The 21,854-nt window shown below is 49.5% G+C and overlaps 1 protein-coding gene across 1 annotated transcript in view; it reads left to right on the forward strand.

The window, feature by feature from the left end:
* The first annotated feature begins 15,229 nt into the window (after positions 1-15,229).
* Positions 15,230-21,854, forward strand: part of HTRA3 (HtrA serine peptidase 3) — a 52,956-nt gene continuing 46,331 nt past the window's right edge. Inside the window, exon 1 of the mRNA XM_006875307.1 lies at positions 15,230-15,609. Coding sequence (XP_006875369.1) covers positions 15,230-15,609 — 380 coding nt within the window. The remainder of the gene's footprint in view (positions 15,610-21,854) is intronic.

Consider the following 21,854-nt stretch of genomic DNA (forward strand, 5'->3'; position numbering starts at 1 on the left):
TCTTGTCAGAAGGAACCAGTCACCGGAGAAGGATATCAGGCTTGGTCAAATGGAGGGAGGGACAGTGGAAAAGAAGGATTGGCAATGTGGCAACAACAATGGGTTCAAGCGTAGCACAATTGTGAGGATGGTACAGGACTAGGCTGTGTTTCGTTCTATTGGACATGGTATAGCTGTGAGTCTGAACTGACTCAATGGCACTTAACAACAACAATAATAGTCCATCGATTCCCTGAGTCTTGTTCTTTGTTAAAGTCTTCAGTGCACCTTGGACTTCTTCCTTTAGTACCATTGGCTCTTGATCATGTGCTACTTCTGTAAATGGTTGGACCTCGACCATTTCTTTTTGATACAATGATTGTATTCCTTCCATCTTTCTGCATCATTCAATATTTTGCACATAGATTCCTTCATTATTGCCAGATGAGGTTTGAATTTTCTGTACTTCTGTCAGCTTGAGATTTCTGTGTATTTTCTGTACTTCTGTCAGCTTTGATTTCTGTGTATTTTATTCTGAGCAGATTCTACCCTTTGAGTTTCTCCAGGTCTTTGCACGTTTCATTACAATGTTTGACTTTGTCTTCTCAAGTGGCCTTTGAAATTTTCTGTTCAGCTTTTTTACCTCATTTCTTCCATTTGCTTTAGCATCTCTACCTATACTGGAGAGCAAGTTTCAGAGTCTCTTCTGACATCCCTTTTTGGTCTTTTCCTTCTTTCTTGCTTTCTTAATGACCTTTTGCTTTCTTTCTGTATAATGTTATTAAAAAAAAAAAGTTTTATTGTGAATTATGTGATAGTTTACATGGGAGAACATTAGCTTTACCTTCATCTTATCGTATACTGTTTCATTGCCATGGTTACAATCCCCTCCATGCATTAGCAACCAACCAAAGGGTATATCTTACAAGCCTGCCCCCACGACCCCCCGACTTCCCCCCTGGCCGTCTACACAGCCCCTCTCTCTCTCTGGGTCTAAAGTCCCCATCTGCTCCATCTCTCCATGTCATCTCTGTATAATGTTCTTGATGTCATCCCACAACTCTTCTGGTCTTTGGTCTTTAGTGTCTAATGCATCAAAATCTGTTCTTCAGATGGAATATATTCAAGCTCATATTTTGTCTCTTGTGGATTTGTTTCAATTGTCTTCATCTTCAGCCTGAACTTGCATATGAACACTTGATGGTCTGTTCCACAGTCGGCCCAAACCTTGTTTTGGCTGATGATATGGAGCTTTTCCATCATCTCTTTCCACAGATGTAGTCAGTTTGATTTCTGTGTATTTTATTTGGTGAGGTACATATGTACAATTAAAGAGATCTTTTACACTGCTTGAAAATAGTTTTTGCAATGAAGAAGTCATATCGGTCTTACAAAATGCTATCATATGATCTCCAGCATCATTTCTATCAACAAGGCCATATTTTGCAACTACTGATTCTTCCTCTTTGTTTCCAACCTTTGCATTCCAATCACCAGTAATTATCAATACATGTTGGTTGCATGTTTCATCAATTTCAGACTGAAAAAGTTGGTTTGTTATTGTTAAGTGCTGTTGAGTCAGTTCCCACCTCACAGCAATCCTGTATACAGTTTCCAAGAAGCAGCTGGTGAGCTTGAACTACCAACCTTATGGTTCATACAGAAGATTGTCGGCCTTGAAAGTCCTGTGGGGCAGTTCTCCTCTGTCCTCTAGGGTATCTGTGAGTTAGAACCCACTCAATAGCACTGGGTTTGTTGTTAGTTTATTCAATCCAGGCAACCAATAGATCACAGGATCCAGGTAAGGGCTCAGGTATCTGTGGGTTCATTATCCTGCCAACATCATTACAAAGGCATTTCTGCCTCTCCACACCATTCCCTCCTCCCTTCCACCTCGTCTCTGTCCTGTTCCCATCAGAGAAAGAGGACGGTCCTTCCCCAGATAGGCCCAAGTTTTGGCCTGAGCTCAACAATGAGCCCACCAGCATCTTTCACTCCATACTCCTCTCTCACTCACCCCTCTGTCCAGTCCTCATAATTCTTGCTGTCCCTGAGCCCCAAGGAACCCACTGGGCAGGAAGACAGGCAAATGCTGTGGTGGGCAGGAGCCCAGGTACAGAAGGGGCTGAAGTCAGGGCCACCCCAGAAAAGGAGAGCCGTAAACTGAGGCTGGTTAGGTCTCCTGACCACTTTTAACCAGGAGGAAATGGTGGCTGCTCACTAAGCAGAAGGCTGCAGCCTCATTCATTCACCCAAAGCTCAAAAGTACATTGTGTGAGCACCGCTGTGTGCCTGGCCGCCTTCGTGGTCTTCGGTGATCCTGGTCTAGCGGTCTGGAATTCCAACTGGCAGCGAGGTGGTCCCCCTACACACACACTTGGAAGGAGGGTTGAAGAGGGTGGCTAGGAACTTGGGGGAGGAGTCCATGGGGTCCAAGTCCCAACCCACAGAAGGCAGGGACCCAGGGCCAGGCAAGTTGGAAGCTCTGGACCCCTTCCCCACGTTGCTTCTCACCTGAGCATCAGAGGGCTCTTTTCCCGAGGGAGATGTGTGTGAGAGAGTGAGTATGCAAGTGTGTGTGTGTTGTCTGTGTGCACATGTGTTAGTGAGTGAGCATATGTGTAGGAGTATGTATGTATACATACTGAGTCTGTGTAGGTGTGAGTGCATTACATGTGAGTATGTGTGCATGTATGTGAATATGAGTCTCTGTATGTGCATATGTGTGCATGTGTGGGAGAGTGTGCTTGTGTGACTGTGTGTGCACATCAGTCTGTGTGCATGTGTGAGTATATTACAAATGAGTGTGTGGGTGTATATGTGAATGTGTGAGTGTGTGCATGTATGTACAAGCATTTGCAAGTATGTGCATATGTCTGTTCATGCAAGGTATGCATGTTTGCATGTGAGTGCATCAGTATGTGCATGTGTCAGACTGTGTGCCTAAGTGAATGCATTGTGAGTGTGCATACACTGGTGTGTGTGCATATGTATGCAAATGTGTGCATGTGTGAGTGTGAGAGTATGTGCATGTGTGAATGCATTAAATGTATATACATAGGTGTATGCACACGCTCATGTATACATATACGTGCATCTGTATGTGAACGTGTGAGAGTGTGCACACATGTGAGTGCATTGGATGTGTGTGTACAGGCATGTGCATGAGTGTGTGCATGTGTGCACATATGTGCACTGTGTGTGCATGTATGAGAGTATGCATTGAATGTGCATACACAGGTGTGTGCGGTGCATATATGCACTTATATGTATCTGTGTGTGTGTAAATGTCTGTGCACATATGTGACTGCACTGAGCATGCATACACAGGTGTGAGTGTGTGCACACATGTGAGCTAGTGTGTGTGAGTGTGTGTGAAAGAGAGGGGAGAGGAGCAGATGGAGGAGACCTAGAGACAAAGATGCAGAGACCAGGAGAGCCAGGAAGACAGAGAGATGCAGGAAGAGAGGAGACGATCAGGACTGCAGAGCATCCCTCTCTAGAAACCCTGTTTAGATGGGGTGCAGCCCACAAGTACATATCAGCTTTCCACGGCTCTGTCTGGTCCCATTTCTTCCTTGAAGACACAGACCTGGACCTCAAGGACTCCCTGAGCATTGCCTCTATCGGGAAGCTGTGTGCAGATGGGAGCAGCACTTCCATGGATCCTCATAGGTTCCCTTCACTCTGCTGACACTTTAGACTTCACACTACCGAGGAGGGGGTCCAGGGTCCTAATGCGACATGTCCTCGGCCACAGGTCAGGAGGGCAACCATAGCTCCACTGCCACCTGCTGCACCGCTGGGGGCAAGTCCCCCTTCCAGAGTCTTAGCTTCATCACCTGTAAGATGGAGACAGTGATGGTGGCTCTAGGGCTGTGAGCACGTACTTGTACTTGTGAAGTCATCATCGCTGTTGCATTTTTGCTGGAACAAGCCCAGACAGAGCTGAGGAGGAGATTATAGGACATACCATGCTCCCACCTTTGCGTGGTGGACTCCTATTCACACGTCAGAACCCCATGTGGATGGCCCATTCACTGTAAAGGAGTTTCCCGCTACACTGCCCCTTCACTGTGTCCCCTACCTCACCATGTATCCCCTCACATTGATCCACCCCTGTAAACACCATCACCCTTGTGTGCCCTGCTCCCACCCGGGGCCTGTCTCCAAGGAAGCTCAGTGGATGTGTGCTGAAGGACAGATGAGTGAAGGTGGGTGCTCTGACAGTGGGCAGGGGACAGGCAGGAGGCATTCCCAGGGCTAGGGTCTGGGAACAGGGGCCCACAGCCCATGAGTGCAGGTGGAGGAGTCCGATGTGGGAGGAGGAAAGCTTGGCGAGGTCTGTACTGGACAGAATGTTCTTTCTGAAATCCCTAAGCCCCACTGTGCCGGCCGCATCCTCTGTGATGAGTTATTGCCTTGTGTATTTTTCTCCGGGGACAGCCCTGTGCTATCTGCTGGATTTACTGTTACAGAAACAACTGCCAGGCCGTATTGCAAACATGCTGGATGAGGCAGAAGTCAGTGAGATCCTGCTCACAACACCGAGGGTGCATGCTCAGGGTGGGCACACGGGCCTTCAGCATTTCGGGGACATGTCCTAGGCAGCAGTCACCCCCTGGGAGCTCAGGACCGGGGAAGTAGGGGTGGCAAGAGGGCGGAACCCAGACCTGCATCTTGCTAGCTCCCCAACTTAGGTGGCATTTCCACAGCAATCCTGGAGGGCTGTCAGCAGGGAGGTGGGGGCGGCTCCACAGAGAGAGGTCCCAGAAGGTCTGTTTATTTGGACAAGTGTCTACCTCCCCTGAAGTTCACATGGTAGTAGTGGTGGTGGGGAACTAAACGGGACCCTCTGCTAGTAAGTGGATTCCAACTCAGGGCAAGCCTGCAGGACAAAGAGGAACAGCCCACAGGGTTTCCAAGGTTGTCTTCTTCATGGACGGAGACCGCCACATGGTTCTCACAGGGAGTGACGACTAGATTGGAACCACCGACCTTTCTGTGAACAGCTCAACCCTTAACTCACCGTGCTACCACGGCTGAGTCCCCTGTGCACAATCTGTCCCATTACTACTACTTGTTGCCGTTGTTAAGTGCCGTTGAGTCAATTCCAACCCATAGCGACCCTGTCTAGGGTTTCCCAGGCAGCTGGTGAGCTTGAACTGCTGACCTTGCAGTTCAAATGGCTTTGCAGTCTGGCGCATAAACCCAGAGCGCCACACCAGGGCTCTATTACGAGACTACTATTATTAACATTGTTAGTAATATTATTATCATTATATCACACACACCCTCCTGAACCACATGTTCGCTACAGTTGGTAAGACAGATCGACACATTGTTGGTGACTAAAGCCCCAACCCGTTTGCATAATTTTTTCTGGCAACTCCCCCCTGCCTATTGAAAACCCTCCTTGTCAAACATGGGCTGTGTCTGTCCACCACTGCTGTCCGAGCCGCAGTTTACACAGCAGTAGAGCAGAGAGAGAAGCAGCAGCCCCCGGAGTCCAGGGGTCCTAGGAGGGGACAGTGTTGGCCCAGAGACCAGTGATCCTCCCTCCCCGTTCCCTGCGCAGTGTTCCCAGGAGGCCTGATGGGCAAGCAGTCCTGGGTCACAGAGCACAGAAGGTTTCCTCTTGACAGTGTGGAGGCAGAAGCACAGAATCCCGGTGTGGACAGTGCTGTGTTTCCTCTGCTCGGCCTAGGGCTCGGGGCTTCCGGTGGTAGCTAGCCATCAGCCCTGGACTTGTGGCCACATCACTGCCATCTGCCTCCCTGCCGTAAGGACACCTGAGACGTTGTTCCAGGCTCACACAGTGACAGCTGCAAAGCCAGTGCTCTCACAGACGGTCTGTTCACACGTTCCAGGGATTGCTGTTTGGAGCACTCTAGTAAGTCCTGACTCACACTAACCTGATGGACAAGGAAGGAAACACTGCTATTCCTGATCCTGCCCCAGCCTCACAACTGTTGTTATGTTAGGGTCCATTGTGGTTGCCACTGTGTCAGTCCATCTCCCCGAGAGTACATTGTTGTCGTTGTTATTGTCAGGTGTCGTTGAGTTGGTCCCAACTTGTCAAGACCCCTGCATAGGGTTTCTGAGGAGTGGCTGGTGAGTTTGAACCACTGAGTTTGTGGTTCAAATAGGTCTTGTGGTCCGTGCTTCGTCTCATCATGACCCAGTGAAGAACAGAACAAACCCCTGCCCGGTCCAGTGCCAGCCTTACAATTGTTAGACTTGAGTCCAAAGCTGCTGCTGCTGACTGAGGGTCTAGGATCATTGTTGTTGTTAGGTGCCGTGGAGTCAGTGCCGAGTTATAGTGACCCTATGCACAGCAGAATGAAACACTGCCTGGTTCTGGGCCAGCCTCACAATCTTTATTATGTTTGAGTCCACTGTTGAAGCTACTGTGTGGAGCCATCTCCTTGGGGCTCTCCCTCTTTTTCTCTGACCCTCCACTTTACCAAGCATGATATACTTCTCCAGGGGCTGGTCCCTCCTGATCACATGTCTGAAGTCCATGAGATGTGTGACTGAGGTTTCCAAGGAGCATTCTGGCTGTACATCTTCCAATACAAACTTGTTTGTCTCCCAGGCAGTCCATCGTCTATTCAATATTCTTTGCCAACACCATCGTTCAAAGGCATCAAATTTTCTCTGGTTTTCCTTTCAGAGATTAGAATCTGATGTCTTTGAGGAACAATATCCAGCCAACCATGAGGCTCATTTTACAGATGGGAAAACCCAGGCCTAGTTTTCTGACCCAAGCCTATGGGAGCCAGGGCACAAGGGTCAGCTCTGCAGTTCAGGAAGGTTACTAGGGGACTCCCGGAAGGAGCTAACACCCACAGGAAGTGCACAGGGGGAAGGTGAAGGTCAGATGGGAAAGCTGCGTTCCCATGGACAAAAAATCATGCCCCCCAATATATAGTGTGAATCCTGCTGTGGCATTGTAGGCTAAGTACTGGATGCAAGGTTGTTTGAATTGTAAGGTCTGTGGTTCAAACTCACCAGCCACTCCTCAGAAATCATATACAGGGTTGTTATGAGTTGAAACGGATTCTACAGCACTTAAGAATAACTATAAATATTCCTGGTGTGGCACTAGGGTCAGCACTGGACTGCAAACCACAAGGTAAGCAGTTCAAACCTACCAGCTGCTCCTCGGAAACCCTATACAGCATAGCTATAAGTTGGAAATGACTCAACAGTACTTAACAACACACACATATATCGTTGTTGTTGTTATGAAGTGCCGTGCAGTCAATTCTGACCCATAGTGACCCTTTACAGAGTTTCCAAGAAGTGGCTGGTGAGCTTGAACTGCCGGTCTTGAAGTTCAAACCGACTTTGCATTAACCCGCAGCGCCACGCCAGGACTCCTCCATACAGTGAAAACTGCCTAAGCACGTGCATTTTCCTTCTGTGACAGGGTTTCACCTCAGACAGACCCTGACTTTTGCAGGTTTTACTGTACAGGAAAATAGTTGTCACTTTTTTTTTCTTTTTGTTTTATAGGAACAGGCGTTTATTGCATCATGTAGTAAAGGAACCCAAGTTCACGGTCTGAGGGGCAGTGTTCTCCAAAGACCTTCTCTGTCTCCCATTCTACGTGTGCTTATGGGTACCACTCACAGACATTCCTGACATTCTCCATACTGTGTACCCATCTCCCAAAAGCTCCATCTCCCAGAAGCGCATGCCCCTCCTCACAGTTCCCCCAGGAACCCGGGTCCTGACATGTGTTCCTTGTAGAGAGATGTGTTGGGCCCATGTTGTCTGGGTGTGTTTGTGTATCCCATCCACTCTGCACTTCCCTCGTGGAGCCATATCTCTCACGGTGCCCAGGGAGTGGGGGCAGAGAGTCAGTGAGAAGAATGTCTGCTCCCGAGTCCTACCCTGGCCCTGCACTGTTAGCTCCCGATGCCTGTTGCCTCAGTGTTCCCATCTGTAATATGGGATCAGAATGGGCCGTCCAGCCCCAGTCTAGCACCAGCATGAAGCGTGCCACCACAGTGGGGGTCCAGATGTGGGACTCCCCCAGCTAGGCCTGCTGCCCACTGCCCTCCTCAATGTCCTGTCTGTCCTGGGCCTGGTTCCTAAGAGTCCCACCCTCCCTCCCACTTACTCCCCCTTTCAGCCCTTGCCTCCCCTCCCCCATCCTACTCTTGGATGATGGTTTAGAGTCAGGCCCTGGGAAACCTAACAACTCCCTCACCACTGCCCCAGCCCACACTTCATGGGATCCAGGTCCGGACGCGTCCATGGGGAGTAGGGGAATGAAGACCAGGACAGAACCAGCTTCCTGTCCACCCTCTTGGGAAACCTTGTATGAATGAGCAGTTCCTTGGTAGTTAGTCCTCCCTTTGCAGACCTCAGGGGAGCACTCCTCAAAGTCTGTCCTCCCTCTGCAGAACTCTGGGAGCACTCCCCATAGTCCTCCCTCTGCTGATCTCTGGGGAGCATTATTCCCCCATAGTCCACCCACCCTCTGCCCCTCTGCTGAGCTCTGGGGAGCACTCCCAGGAAGGAGAAGACCTGTGACTCATTTCATACCCAGATGGGGGTCCTATCAGACTGGTGCTTGCCCCCCCCCCCCAAGCAGTAAGGAGTGGCCACACATAGACATCTTCAGGGTCCTTTTCCAGCCCCTGGGGACCGGGGAGGGTGTCTATGGAGCTGGGGTTGTATGGCCAGGACTGCCCCAGGAGATTCAGAAAGCTCTGGACCCCTCTGATCATTTAGGGCTGGTTCTCAACCCCAGGACCTGGCCCACTTAGGGCTGCACCTCCCCAACCCAAACACTGATGGAGGGTTGTACCCCTCCTTTCCTCTCACCCCCACTGTGACTGTCTCTGATGAGCGGAACTGAGTATTCTGGGTTGTGGTTGAGACCAGTGATGAGGGGGTACAGCTGGGGATTTTCGGGGTGCATGCTATCCACTTAGGGAGCAACATCCTTGTGTAGCGTGGGTCCCCAGAATGGTCCCAGGAGGGCACTGTAGGGAAAACAGATCCTGAAATCAAGCACATTCTATGGAGAGCCCTTAGTGACGTCTTACGCAGGACAAAGACAAGTCATCCGGATGAGGAAGGCCCGCAACAGGAAGCCTTGATGGTGTCCAAATGACTCGCAGCTACGTGGCCAGTTATAGATGGAAAATAAATTCATCACAAAAGCATGATCGTTGGCAGTTCAGTTCCTTCCATCGCAGGTGGGATGAGGGAATTGGGGGGGGGGGGCATGATTGAGACACATACATGTCATTGCATATTAGGAAAGCTTATAGGATTGGTTCTGGGGTCCTCTGACATTTGACCAGGTGGCCCTGCTACCCCAATTCCCATTAAGATAGGTTGCTAAGAGGGGGACTGCTTATCCCTGGGATGGACAGGGTAATATCCTTAGTCCACCTTCAAGCACACATCGCGGCTTAGTGGACAGAAAGAAACTCAATGGAGGTTGGGGTTAGGGCTTTCACTGTAACCTCAGCACTCCAGAAGCCAAGCATTCAGAATACAAGGGTCCCTGCCCACCCCTCTCAAAGTCTCCTCCAAGCAAAGACCCAGGCTCCTTCGAGAGTAGAGAGGTCAGAGAGGCAGACTCTAGGGCAGAGGATGCTGGACCCCCAAGTCTGCAGGTTGGGCAGACCAGAAGACGCTCAGACCTGAAATGAAAACTTCCTGGTTTCTGACTCCATTTGTGAGGCCAACAGAGGGGGCGTGAAAGCGAGTGTGCGGCTGTTGTCAGGAGACTGAGGGGACCCTTTCTCCCTGCCAAGAATGGGGTCTGCTTCTGGAGAAGCTGTCTTTACATCCGGGGTTTTCTTCTCATCCATGGCATTTTGGAATGGAGGAAGTATAGCTCTATCTGTGCGTGTATGAGAGAGATAGAGGCACAGACAGACAGCCTCTGACTCTGCTTTCAGACCCTGCTCTGAGCATCTTTGCAGGTCTGTGTGTCTCCACCTCAGTCCGGTGTGCAACAATGCTGTCTCTTACTCCAATTTTGGTGGCTGCTGAGTCCCCTCTGCTCACTGCTGTAAGCAACACTGTAAAGAGGATCTTTATGAATCACACCGGTCTCCGTATCTCTCCTTTTCCTGAGGTCAGACCCTTCTGTACCCACGTTGTGAGGAGACACCTCGTCCAGGGCCTCACCACGCAGAATTACAGCTCTGGCGGTGGGCAGGCCGCAGGATGACGGACTCACTGCTGCTGTGTGACTGGGGTCAGCCTCTTACCCTCTCTGACCTTGGGTTTCTCGTCCATAAAACAAGGACACTGGCTCTGGGACCAGATGAAAGCATGTTCAGGATGCACAGGAAGGGACTTGGCTCCTACCAGTACCCCACAGACTGACATCAGTTCATATGAACCTGATTTAGGAACCCCACCAGCCACTCCTCAGAAACCCTAGACAGGGTGTTTAGGAATCAGAACTGACTCGACGACACTTAGCAACAACAACCTGACCCAAGTCATGACGTTTCCAATCACCTGCGCCTGACCCAAGCCATGGTATTTTCAATAGCCTCATATGCATGTGAAAGCTGGACAGTGAATAAGGAAGGCCGTAGAATAATTGATGCTTTTGAATTATGGTGTTGGAGGAGAATACTAAAAGTGCCATGGGCTGCCAGAAGATCCAACAAATCTATGTTGGAAGAAGTACAACCAGAATGCTCCTTGGAAGCCAGGATGATGAAGCTTCATCTCTCAGACTTTGGACATGTTATCAGGAGAGACCATGCTTGGCAAAGTGGAAGATCGGAGAAAAGAGGGCGACGCCCTGATACACTCACAATGAGATGGACTGGCACAGTGGTAGTAGCAATGAAGTCAAGCGTAACGATTGTAAGGTTGGCACGGGACCGCGCAGTATTTCACTCTGTGGTGTACAGGGTCACTATGAGTTGGAATGGACCCAACAGCACCTAACAACAATATGTACTTTATCAAGCACTTATCAAGGTCCATCTCCAGGATTATCCTTTCTGATAACATGTCCAAAGGACACGAGATAGAGTCACAACCTTTTTGCTTTCCATGGACACTCTGGCTGTACTCTTTCCAAGACAGATGCGTTTGGTCTTGTTGTAATCCATGGTACTTTCAATATGCGTCACAACACTATAATTCAAATGCATCGATTCTTCCCTGATCTTCCTTATTCACTGCGCAACTTTCACACGCAAATGAGGTTATTGAAAAATGCCATGGCTTGGATCAGGTGTACCTTAGTCCTCAAAGTGATATCTTTGCTCTTGAGCCACTTTCAAGAGGTCTTGTGTGGCAGATTTGCCCAGTGCAATACATCATTTGATTTCTTGACTGCTGTTTTCCTGAGTGTTGATTGGGGATCCTAATAAAATTAAATCCTTAACAGCTTTGATATTTTTCACTCATCATGATGGTGTTTGTTGATCCAGTTGTGAGGATCTTTGTTTGCTTTACACTGAGATGCAATCCAAACCGAAGGCTGTGGTCTATGATCTTCATCAATAAGTATTGTAAGTCCTCTTCACTGTCAGCAAGCAAGGTTGTGTCATCTGCAAATCACAGGTTGTTAATGAGTCTTCCTCCAATCCTGATGCCACATTCTTCTTCATATAGTCATATAGTTCAGCTTCTCAAATTATCTGCTCAGCATACACATAAAATGTTGTTGTTGTTGTGTTCTGTTGAGTCAGTTCTGACCCATAGCGATCCTGTATAAGGTTTCCGAGGAACGGCTGGTGAGTTTGAAATGATACAACTCTGACACACAGCTTTCCTAATTTAAACCGGGAAACAGACGTTGTTACCAGTTACAAACTGCAGAAAGCTGTCCCAACACTGGTTTGCAGCAGTCAGCAGCTCTAGGCCTCCCGGAGCCTCGGTTTCCCATCTGTAAATGAGAGAGTGACAGAAACAAACTGCTGGCCCTCTCTATACTTCAACCCTAGGCTGTTTGGACAGGCATTGTCTTTGATGCTAGCCCCACTGTAACCTGGGTGGCCGGAAACACAGTGGTGCCTGTCCCTGTCCCTAAGGGCGCATGTGGTGGTGGTGACAGGCAGTTCCCAACATTCCTGTGCGTTTGGTGCCTGGCCAGAGCCAGATGATGTGCTAGGAAAAAGTCTCTTGTTGCTACAAACCAGACATGTTGTAGTAGAATCTTATTGCTACACCCAGACACGCATGTAGTAGAATCAAAAACAGCTGCCACAGTACATGGACAGGGAACGGCCAGAGGTTCAAGCCAGATTCAGAGGAGGATGTGGAATGAGGGATATCATTGCTGACGTCAGGTGGGTCTTGATTGAAAGCAGAAAATACCAAAAACATGTCACCCTGTGCTTTATTGACTAAGTAAAGGCTTTCAATGGTTTGGATTATGACAAAGCTGTGGACAACATTGCGAAGTATCAGTATTCCGGAACACTTAATAATGTTCATGAGAAACCTGTACATAGACCAAGAAGCAGTTGTTCAAACAGAACATGGGAATACTGAATGGTTTAAAATCAGGAAAGGTGTGAGATAAGGTTGTATTCTTTCACCATACTTATTCAATCTGTATGCTGAACAAATAATCTGAGAAGCTGGGTTCTATGAAGAAAAACGTGGCATCACGATAGGAGGAAGACTCATTAATAGCCTGTGATATGCAGATGATACAACCTTGCTTGCTGAAAGTGAAGAGGACTTAAAATACTTATGGATAAAGATCAAAGAGCACAGCCTTCAGTATGGGTTGCACCTTAATGTAAAGAAAACAAAAATCATCACCACTAGACCAATAAATAACATTAAGATAAATGGAAAAAAGATTGAAGTTCTCAAAGACATCATTTTGCTAGGATCCGCAACCAACACTGATGGAAGCAGCAGGCAAGAAATCAAATGACGTATTGCACTAGGCAAATCTGCTTCACAAGACCTCTTTAAAGTATTCAAGAGCAAAGATAACAGTTTGAGGACTAAGGTGTGCCTGACCCAAGCCATGGTATTTTCAATAACCTCATATGCATGTGAAACTTGGACAGTGACTTAGGAAGATTGTAGAAGAATCGATGCAATTGAGATATGGTGTTGAAGGAGAATATTGAAAGTACCATGGTCAGCTAGAAGGACAGACAACACTGTGTTGGAAGAAGTACAGCCAGAGTGGTCCTTGGAAGCCAGGATAACCAGACTTCATGTCTCATACTGTGTACATATTATCAGGAGAGACCAGTCCCCAGAGAAGGGACAGCATGATGGGTAAAGTTGTGGGTCAGTGAAAAAGAGGAAGACCCCCAGTGAGATGGACTGGCACAGTGGCAGCAGCGATGGACTCGAGATTCTCACAACGATCGTGAGAATGGCAGAGGAGTGGGCAGGGTTTCGTTCTGTTGTGCAGAGGGTCGCAATGAGTCAGAATCGACTGGGTGACACCCAACAACAACAAAGAACTCTGCCCTTAGCTGGGCTTGGAGGCTGCACCAGCCACAGGTACTCTTGTGTGTTGGGCCAACTTCATTGATGAAGACGCTGGGTTTCCGTGGGAGACGCTAATAAACATAGCAAAGTTGTTTGTTTCCATCCCAGTTTCTGGATGGATGCCCAGGTTAGGAATCTTGGGGGTGGGGAGGTTGTGGAGAACGGGAAGGCTGAAGGTTCTCCCCAACACACTCTCTCTCTACCTGTGTTGGATCCTTTCTGATCTTTGTAACCATTTTTGTGGCTTAATTACATGTCATGTTTTGAAATTTGTACTTATTTAATTGTATGTATGATGTATGTAGTCTTCACTCTTGTGTCAGTTTGTTGTATGTTGTGGCTTGAGTATGGCTGTGATGCTGGAAGCTATGGCACTGGGATTTTAAATACCAGAAGAAGACACCAATAGTGGACAGGTGTCACCGGGCTCCTGGCTGTCCACCCCACGACTCCCCTTCCTTGTACCAACCTTCCTGAAGTTCTACTACAAAGAGGGAAGGGGTGGCCCACTCCTTGGCCTCCCTGTCCTCAGGGCAGGCCTTTGGGTTTGGAATCAAAGGTTATTCCAAGCTGCTTCACTAGTGCTAACTGAAAGGTTGGAGGTTCAAACCCACCAGCTGCTCAACGATGGGACCATGTGCTTCCAAAGAGACTGTCGTTGTTGTTAAGGGCGTCAGATGGCAGCCTTGGGAAGCTCGGGAACAATTCTAGTCTGTGCTACAAGGCCGCTGTGAGTCACAGTCCACCACAGGATGACTTTAGTGCTGAATAAGACTAGAAAGCCAAAGCTTTCAGTCCCACGATGAGTGAGCCAGGAAAAACCTCTTGAATATTATTCCCATCCTTTTAACCCAGCACTTCTTCTAGGGAACAACCTACAGTCATCATGTTGTTTCTGATTCCGAGGCTGTAAATCTTTATATTCTCCTGCAGAGATGCTGGTGGGATTGAACTGCCCACCTTCTGGTTAGCAGTCCATAGCACCACAAGAACAGGGGGGAAGATCCCATTAATTTATCTTTTAAAGGACCCTGGTGGAGTCCTGGAATAGACATTTGACTGCTAATGGCAAGATCACTTGTTCAAACCCACCAGCTGTTGAGCGGAATCAAGAGGAGGCTGTCTGCTCCCGTGAAGGTTTATAGCCTCGGACACAGCCTCCATGGCAGCGGAGAATTCCTCTTTTTGGAGCAGGAAACTGAGGCAGAGGGCAGACAACTCTCAGGGTCAGAAGCCTGGAAGCTAAGGAGCTCAGGATAGTAGCCAAGCTGAAGACAGGAGAGACCGGTGGGGGCACAGGGGTGGGGCTTTCCTGAAGCTTTGTCTCCACTACAGGTGGGAGTCAGGACCTAGAGACCCCAGGGCCTTTGGCAGGAATGAGGATTTAGGATGTCAGCGTGCGGGGGAAGGGAGGGCGAAGAGGGGCCCGCCCGGAGGGGCTGTGAAGGGAAGGAGGGGTAAGGCCAGACTTGTTGATTTCCGTGGGGAGGGACTCAGGACTCTCCGGGGGCTCCCGATCCCCACGCCATCCACAGCGGGGACCCTGTGAGCCATCGCCCCCGCTTCCCGGAAGGCTGGCGGCAGGGGCGGGGCTGGAAGACCAGGCCGCCCCTTCCAGGGAGGGCGGGCAGGTCCCCGCCTTTAAGCGCCCCCGCCGCCGTCGCCGCCAGCAGACTGCCGGCCCGCCAGAGGGAGCGGGCGCCTGTCCCCTGCGCGCCCGGTTGGGTTCCCGAGGCCGCCCTCGGCCCTGGCAGCGCAGGCCCGGCGGTCCCCGGGCGCCATGCCGGTGCGGACGCTCCTCCTGTCGGCGCTGGCCTCGCTGGCGCTGGCCCAGGACTCTCCGGTGGCGTCGTGCCCTGCGCGCTGCGACGTGTCGCGGTGCCCGAGCCCCCGCTGCCCCCGCGGCTACGTGCCCGACCGCTGTAAATGCTGCTTAGTGTGCGCCGCGGGCGAGGGCGAGCCCTGTGGCCGCCCGTTGGATTCACCGTGTGGGGAGAGCCTGGACTGTGTGGGCGGCGTCTGTCGTTGTCGCTGGACACATGCCGTGTGTGGCACCGACGGGCACACCTACACCAACGTGTGCGCGTTACAGGCGGCCAGCCGCCGCGCGCTGCAGCTCTCCGGGACGCCCGTGCGCCAACTGCAGAAGGGAGCCTGCCCGTCGGGTAAGCGCGGGCTGCGGGGAGTGGCCGGGCCTTCGGGGAAACTGAGGCCAGGCCTGGGGCCCAGCGTTGCGAACTGAACTCCCAGGCAGGCGCAATTGGACGGCACTTTAAAAATCATCCAGCCAGCCCTCTGGTCTTCCACGTGGGGACACTGAGCCCAGCTATGTGAACCACTATCCGGGGCCCCAGAATCCCAGAGGTAGAGTGAAGGCAGGGCATGCCTGACCCTGGCTAGCTCTGGCTTCTCCCCTGCTCTGGCCTCATCCAAATTGGCCTGCCCTTGTCCCCTCCCTGGTCCTCTGCTCTGTTGGCACATGTAGTGAAAAGCGCTAAATCTTGCTTGCGTGCCCATTTTCCTTTGTTCAGTGCAAGTGAAGCGCATGTCGGAGAAGTTGTTGGGGAACAGTCAGGGCTATTGTGGGTAGGGGGTTTCTCAGTCCCCTCACACCCTAGAGTGGTCCCTGGGCAGCACAGTTTGTGTTGAGTTATTGACCTGAAGGCTGACAGTCTGAAGCTACCCGGAGTGCTGTTGAAGAAAGGACTGGCAATCCAATTCCAAAAAAACATGATGCCCTGTTGCTGTTGTTACGTGTAGTCGAGTCGGTTCCAACTCATAGAGACTCTGTATAGGGTTTCTGAGGAGCTGCTGGTGGGTTTGAACCGCTGACCTTGCTGTTAGCAGTCCAGTGCTGAGCCTCCAGTGCCACATCAAAGTAGAAACTATTCAGTGGCTTTACCCAAGGGAGCCCTAGGTGAAGAAGAGCTTGGCTGCTAACCCAAAGATGGGCAGTTCTAACCCATCCTGAGGTGTGTCGGAAGAAAGACCTGGTGAGCTACTTCCTAAATCGCAATCGTATCACAGGTTTGCTCTGACACACAGGAGTTCTCACGAGCTGGAGGTGATGTATCAGCAATGATTTAAGGGTTTGTTTCAAACCAGCCAGGAGCATTGAGAATGGAGGAAAGTTCTAGGAAACCCGCTGTCCCAGGCATGCTTGGGTGCCACAGCGAGGAGGCCAGTACTCAGTAAAGCCCGGTGCTGGCCAATCCCACGCTGGCCTCAGGGCTCAGGGCTCAGGGCTCAGGGAGAGGAGTGGCCCTCAGCTGCAGCTGGCAGGGAGCCAGTGGTCCCAGTACAGTCTCCCTGGGAGACCACAGGGTCTGGTCTGCCTGGGTGCCCAGATCTTGAAGGACCAGAACAAGTTTCTGGGGAGGACTTTGCATGGCGAGTGGTGCTGGGAAGGGCAAAAGCTCCCAGAAGCTGGGAGGAAGGGAGGAGGTGGGGAGGTCTCAGGGGACAGGGTGATGAATGACTTTAAGTGTCCGGCCAACGAGCTTCCTCCAGCCTGTAGGTCAGTGTGACCCCACTTGTACCTCCAAACCCCAGCCTCCCCGCCTGCAAGTCAATTCTGACTCTTAGTGTGGATAGAGGCCAGAGTAGAGCTGCCCCTTAGAAGTTCCGAAGTTACATATCTTTACAGGACAGACAGCGTCATCTATCTCCCATGAAACAGCTGGTGGGCTCGAACCTCCCACCTGTCAGTGCTTACGCACTGCTCCGCCAGGGCATCCCCACATGTGCTTTGTTGGTGGTGGTAAGTGTCGCCCAGTCAGTTCTGACTCACAGCGACCCTGCATGGGGTTTCCGAGGTGGTCAGTGTGTACGGGAGCACACAGCCTCCTCTTTCTCCCTTGGATCAGTTGGTAGATATGAACTGCTGACTTTGCCCCCACCTCAGAACCCACTACGCTACCAGGGCTCCTATGTGCTTTGTTGTTGTTGTTAAGTGCCATCAAGTCAGTTCTGACCCATAGCGACCTTGTGTAGGGTTTCCAAGGAGTAGCTGGTGAGTTTGAACTGCTAACTTTGCAGTTCAAACGGCTTTGCAGTCTGGCGCATTAACCCACAGAGCTACACAGCATTCTGAAAATAAAAAGTCTCATGGCCTCAAAAGGCTGGGGCGCTCTAACCCCAGCTCCCCTGACCCCATGGGGCTCCTGTCTCTTGCCCCTGTAGTGAGGTTCAGGGAGCAGGAACCCCAAATGTTACTATGCCAAGGACATTTCCACAGTTTACGTGTCTCTGACAGCTGCCCAAAAAGAGTTACTTTTTAAGTGCCATCGGTTCGGTTCCAACTCATAGCGACCCTGTATAGGGTTTCCAAACAGTGACTGGTGAGTTTGAACCACCAACCTTATGGTTGAGTGCTTATCCTACAGCCGAGTCAATGGTTTGTAAGAACAGAAACACACCGTCTCAGGGTCCTGGAGGCTGGGAGCCCAGAATCAGGGTGTCTGCCGGGTCAGTTCCTGTGGAGGTTCCCAGGAAGACTCTGTCCCCGCCTCTTGCCCGGTTTCTGGGGGCTCTAGCTGCTCCTCAATGTTTCCTCCTTGGCTTGATCCTCATGGGCTGCGATTAGGACCAGGACACCCTTGTACTAACTCAGCTTGCTTCACGGGTCCCAAACAAGATCCCGCTCTCTGGGTGTGGGGTTAGGACTTCAGCAGGTCCTTTAAAGGGTACAGTCCAATCCACAGCAGAGGTCTCCTCGTGTCTCACTGGGGTTCCGGAGAACCCGCTTTGTGAAGCAGAAGAGGTGGAGTAGGCAAGCTATTGAAAGGTTTTTGGGGGTGGGAGCAATGGGGTCAGATGCCCATCTAAACGGAGAGAGAGGTTGGTGTCTCACAGTTGTCTTGGAGACGCGTCTATGTTTCTTGGAGTGTGCAGGGCCAGGTGCGGAGCTGGGGACCAGAGCACACACAGGTGGCCATTCCGGGCCAGGCTGGGTCCTGGGGACTAGAGAAAGAAAAGGTGGCCATTTCAGTCAGGGTCCCGGGCCAGGGCTTAGGGCTGCCCCCTCCCCCCACTGGTTCCTGTGAGAACACGGCTCCCTGCCGGGTTCTGGGGGTAACATGAGAGGTTGGAGGGGCTCTGCTCGCCTCTCTTGTACCTATAGTTACGAAGTGGCTGGGTGAGGGGAATTCAGTAATGGGGCAGACCCAGTGGATAGGGGAGGAGACCCCCATGTCCTCTGAGAGAGGCAGAGTTGTCACAAGGGGTTGTGTCAGAGGCCTCTTAGCAATGTGGGGATTTTAGCCATGTTACTGACCCACCCACGGTTTCCTCATCTGTGAAAGGGATGATCAAAACTGAAACCAAACCCAGTGACGTTGGGTCCATTCCAACTCCTAGCAACCCTGGAAGACAGTAGAACTGCCCCCATGGAGTCTCTGAGGCCGTCATCTCTAAGCAAGTAGACTGTTGCCTCATCTTTCTGCTAGGGATCAGCTGGTGGGTTTGAACCACTGAGCTCTGTTAGCAGCTCAGCACTTAACCATCTGTGCCACTGGGACTTCTTGGCACCTAACGTAGAGAGTAAAGGAGCTCTGGTAGTGTAATGGTTACGAATTGGGCTGTGAACCTTAAGGCCAGCAGTTCGAAACTACCAGCTGTTCCACAGGAGAAAGATGAGGCTTTCTGCTCCCATAAAGATCTACAGCCTCGGAAACCCTGAACAGAGTTGCTATGAGTCAGTTGCAACTCCACGGCACATAACCACCACCACCACCACCATCACCGTAGAGAGTTAATTAGGCAAAACACATAAAGCTCACATCAGCACCTAAAACCAATTGTTGTTGTTAGGTGCCATCAAGTCGGTACCAACTCATAGGGACCTTATGCATAGTAGAACAAAACACTGCCCAATCCTGGGCCAACCTCACTATCGTTGCCACACTTGAGCCCACTGATGCTGCCACTTTGCCAATTTGGAGACTATATATTATTGTATACCATCACACATCACCTACAGCCAAGCGAGGTTGGGGAACGTATGGAACTCTTACTTTGGACACTCATCAGGAATGACCGCTGTTTGGTGCCATTGAACCAACTCCAACTCACAGCAATGAGGCCCTGGTCAGTCCTGCGCCGTCCTCACAACTGTTGCTATGTTTAAGCCTATTTTTGCAGCCACTGGGTCATAATTCATTCCACTGGGGTCTTCTTCTTGATCGCTGACCTTTAATTTTATCAAGTATCATGTCCTTCTCCAGGGACTGGTCCCTCCTGATCACATGGCCCAAATACAAAGTCTCACCATCTTCACTTCTGAGGAACACTCTGGTTGTACTTCTCCTAAAACAGATTTGTTTGTTCTTCCGGCACTCCATGGTACTTTGAGTATTCTTCTCCTGCACCATAACTCAAATGCATCGATTCTTCTGTGGTCTTCCCTAGTCATTGTCCAACTTTCACATGCATATGAGGTGATTGAAACTGTCAAGGCTTGGGTCAGGTGCACCTGAGTCCTCAGAGTGACATCTTTGCTCTTGAACACTGTAAGGTGGTCTTTTGCAGCACATTGGCCCCTAATGCGATAAGTACATCATTTGATTTCTTTTTTTTTTTTTTTTTCATCATTTGATTTCTTGACTGCTGCTTCCATGAGTGTTGATTGTGCATCAATTAAAATGAAATCCTTGGTTCCTTTTATCTTTTTCCATTTATCATGTTGTTTATTGGTCCCATTATGAGGATTTTTGTTGTCTTTATGTTGAAGTGTAATCCACACATAAGGCTAGAGTCTCTGATCTTCATCAACGTCTTAAATCCTCTTCACTTTCAACAAGCAAGGTTGTATCATCTGCCTATCGCAGGTTGTTAATGAGTCTTCCTCCAATCCTGATGCCACGTTTTTCTTCATAGAACCCAGCTTCTCGGATTATGTGCTCAGCATACAGAAAGGATACAACCCTGGCACACACCTTTCCTGATTTTAAACCAGTCAGTGTCTCCTTGTTCTGTTCGAACAACTACCTCTTGGTCTATGTACAGGTTCCTCAAGAGTACAATTAAGGGTTTTGGAATTTCCATTCTTGGCATTATTATCCATAATTTGTTATGATCCACACACTTAGATGTCTTTCTATAGTCAATAAAACACAAGTAACCTTCTTTCTGGTATTTATGACATCCTCTTTGGTCCTTTTTGTGTTTCCTGCTCTGATTTCAGCCAAGATCCATCAAACGGCAGCAATGCTATCCCTCGCTCCGCATCGTCTTCCAAATCTGTCTTGGGTTTCTGGGCAGCTCTGTGTTGATGCACTTGCTGCAATTGTTTTGGAAATATCTTGAGCAAAATTTTACTTGCGTGTGATACTAATGATATTGGTTCATCATTTCCACATTCTACTGGGTCACCTCTCTTTCGAATGGGCTCCAATATGGATCTTTTCCAATCAGTTGGCCAGGTAGTTGTCTTCCAAATTTCTTGTCATAGACAAGTGAGGCCTTCCAGTGCTGCGTCAGTTTGTTGAAAGATTTCAATTTGTATTCCGTCAGTTCCTAAGTCTCGTTTTTCACTAATGCATTCAGCGCTGCTTCAACTTCTTCCTTCAGGATCGTCAGAACCGTTCTTGTTCATGTGGCCTCCTGGGATGGTTGAATGTCAGCCCATTCTTCATGGTACGTTGTTTGATGTTTCCTGCATCAGTCAATATTTTGCCCATGGTGAGTGGGTTCCCGTTTTAAGGGGATGTTTGAGTCTACTGCTGCTGCCAGTATGTGAATCCCTTTTGTTGAGGATCTTCCTGTTTTTCACTGACCCTTTATTTCACTTCTCCAGAGACTAATATCTCCTGACAATAAGTCCAAAGTACGAGAGGCAAAGTCTCGTGCATCTCCTCCAAGACAGATTTGGCTAGTCTTCTGGCAGTCTATGGTACTTTTTAGTATTCTTCATTAACACCATAACTCAAATGCATCAATTCTCCTTATTCATTGTTCAACTTTAGAAGGCTATTGAAACTCCCATAGTTTGGGTGAAGTGCACCTTAGTCTTCAAACTCTTATTTTTTTTTTTTTTTTTTGATACCATTACTCTTGAACAGTTTAAAGAAGTCTCATGCAAACATTTGCCTAATGCAATATGTGGTTTGATTTCTTGACTGCTGCTTCCATGAATGTTGACAATGGATCCCAGCAAAATGAAGTCTTTGACAACTTCAGTCTCTTTTTCACTTACCATGATGTTATTTATTAGTCCAGTGGTGACGATTTTCATTGTCTTTACATTGAGGTGCAATCCATACTAGAGATTGTGGTGTTTGATCTTCATCAGTATGTATTTTAAGTCCTCTTCACTTTAAGCAAGCAAGGTTGTATCAGTTGCACATCATAGACTATTAATGTGTCTTCCTCCAATCCTGATGCCACGTTCTTCTTCATATAATCCA

This window comes from Chrysochloris asiatica, unplaced genomic scaffold, assembly GCF_000296735.1.
Source record: "Chrysochloris asiatica unplaced genomic scaffold, ChrAsi1.0 scaffold00319, whole genome shotgun sequence".
NCBI classification, from domain to species: domain Eukaryota; kingdom Metazoa; phylum Chordata; class Mammalia; order Afrosoricida; family Chrysochloridae; genus Chrysochloris; species Chrysochloris asiatica.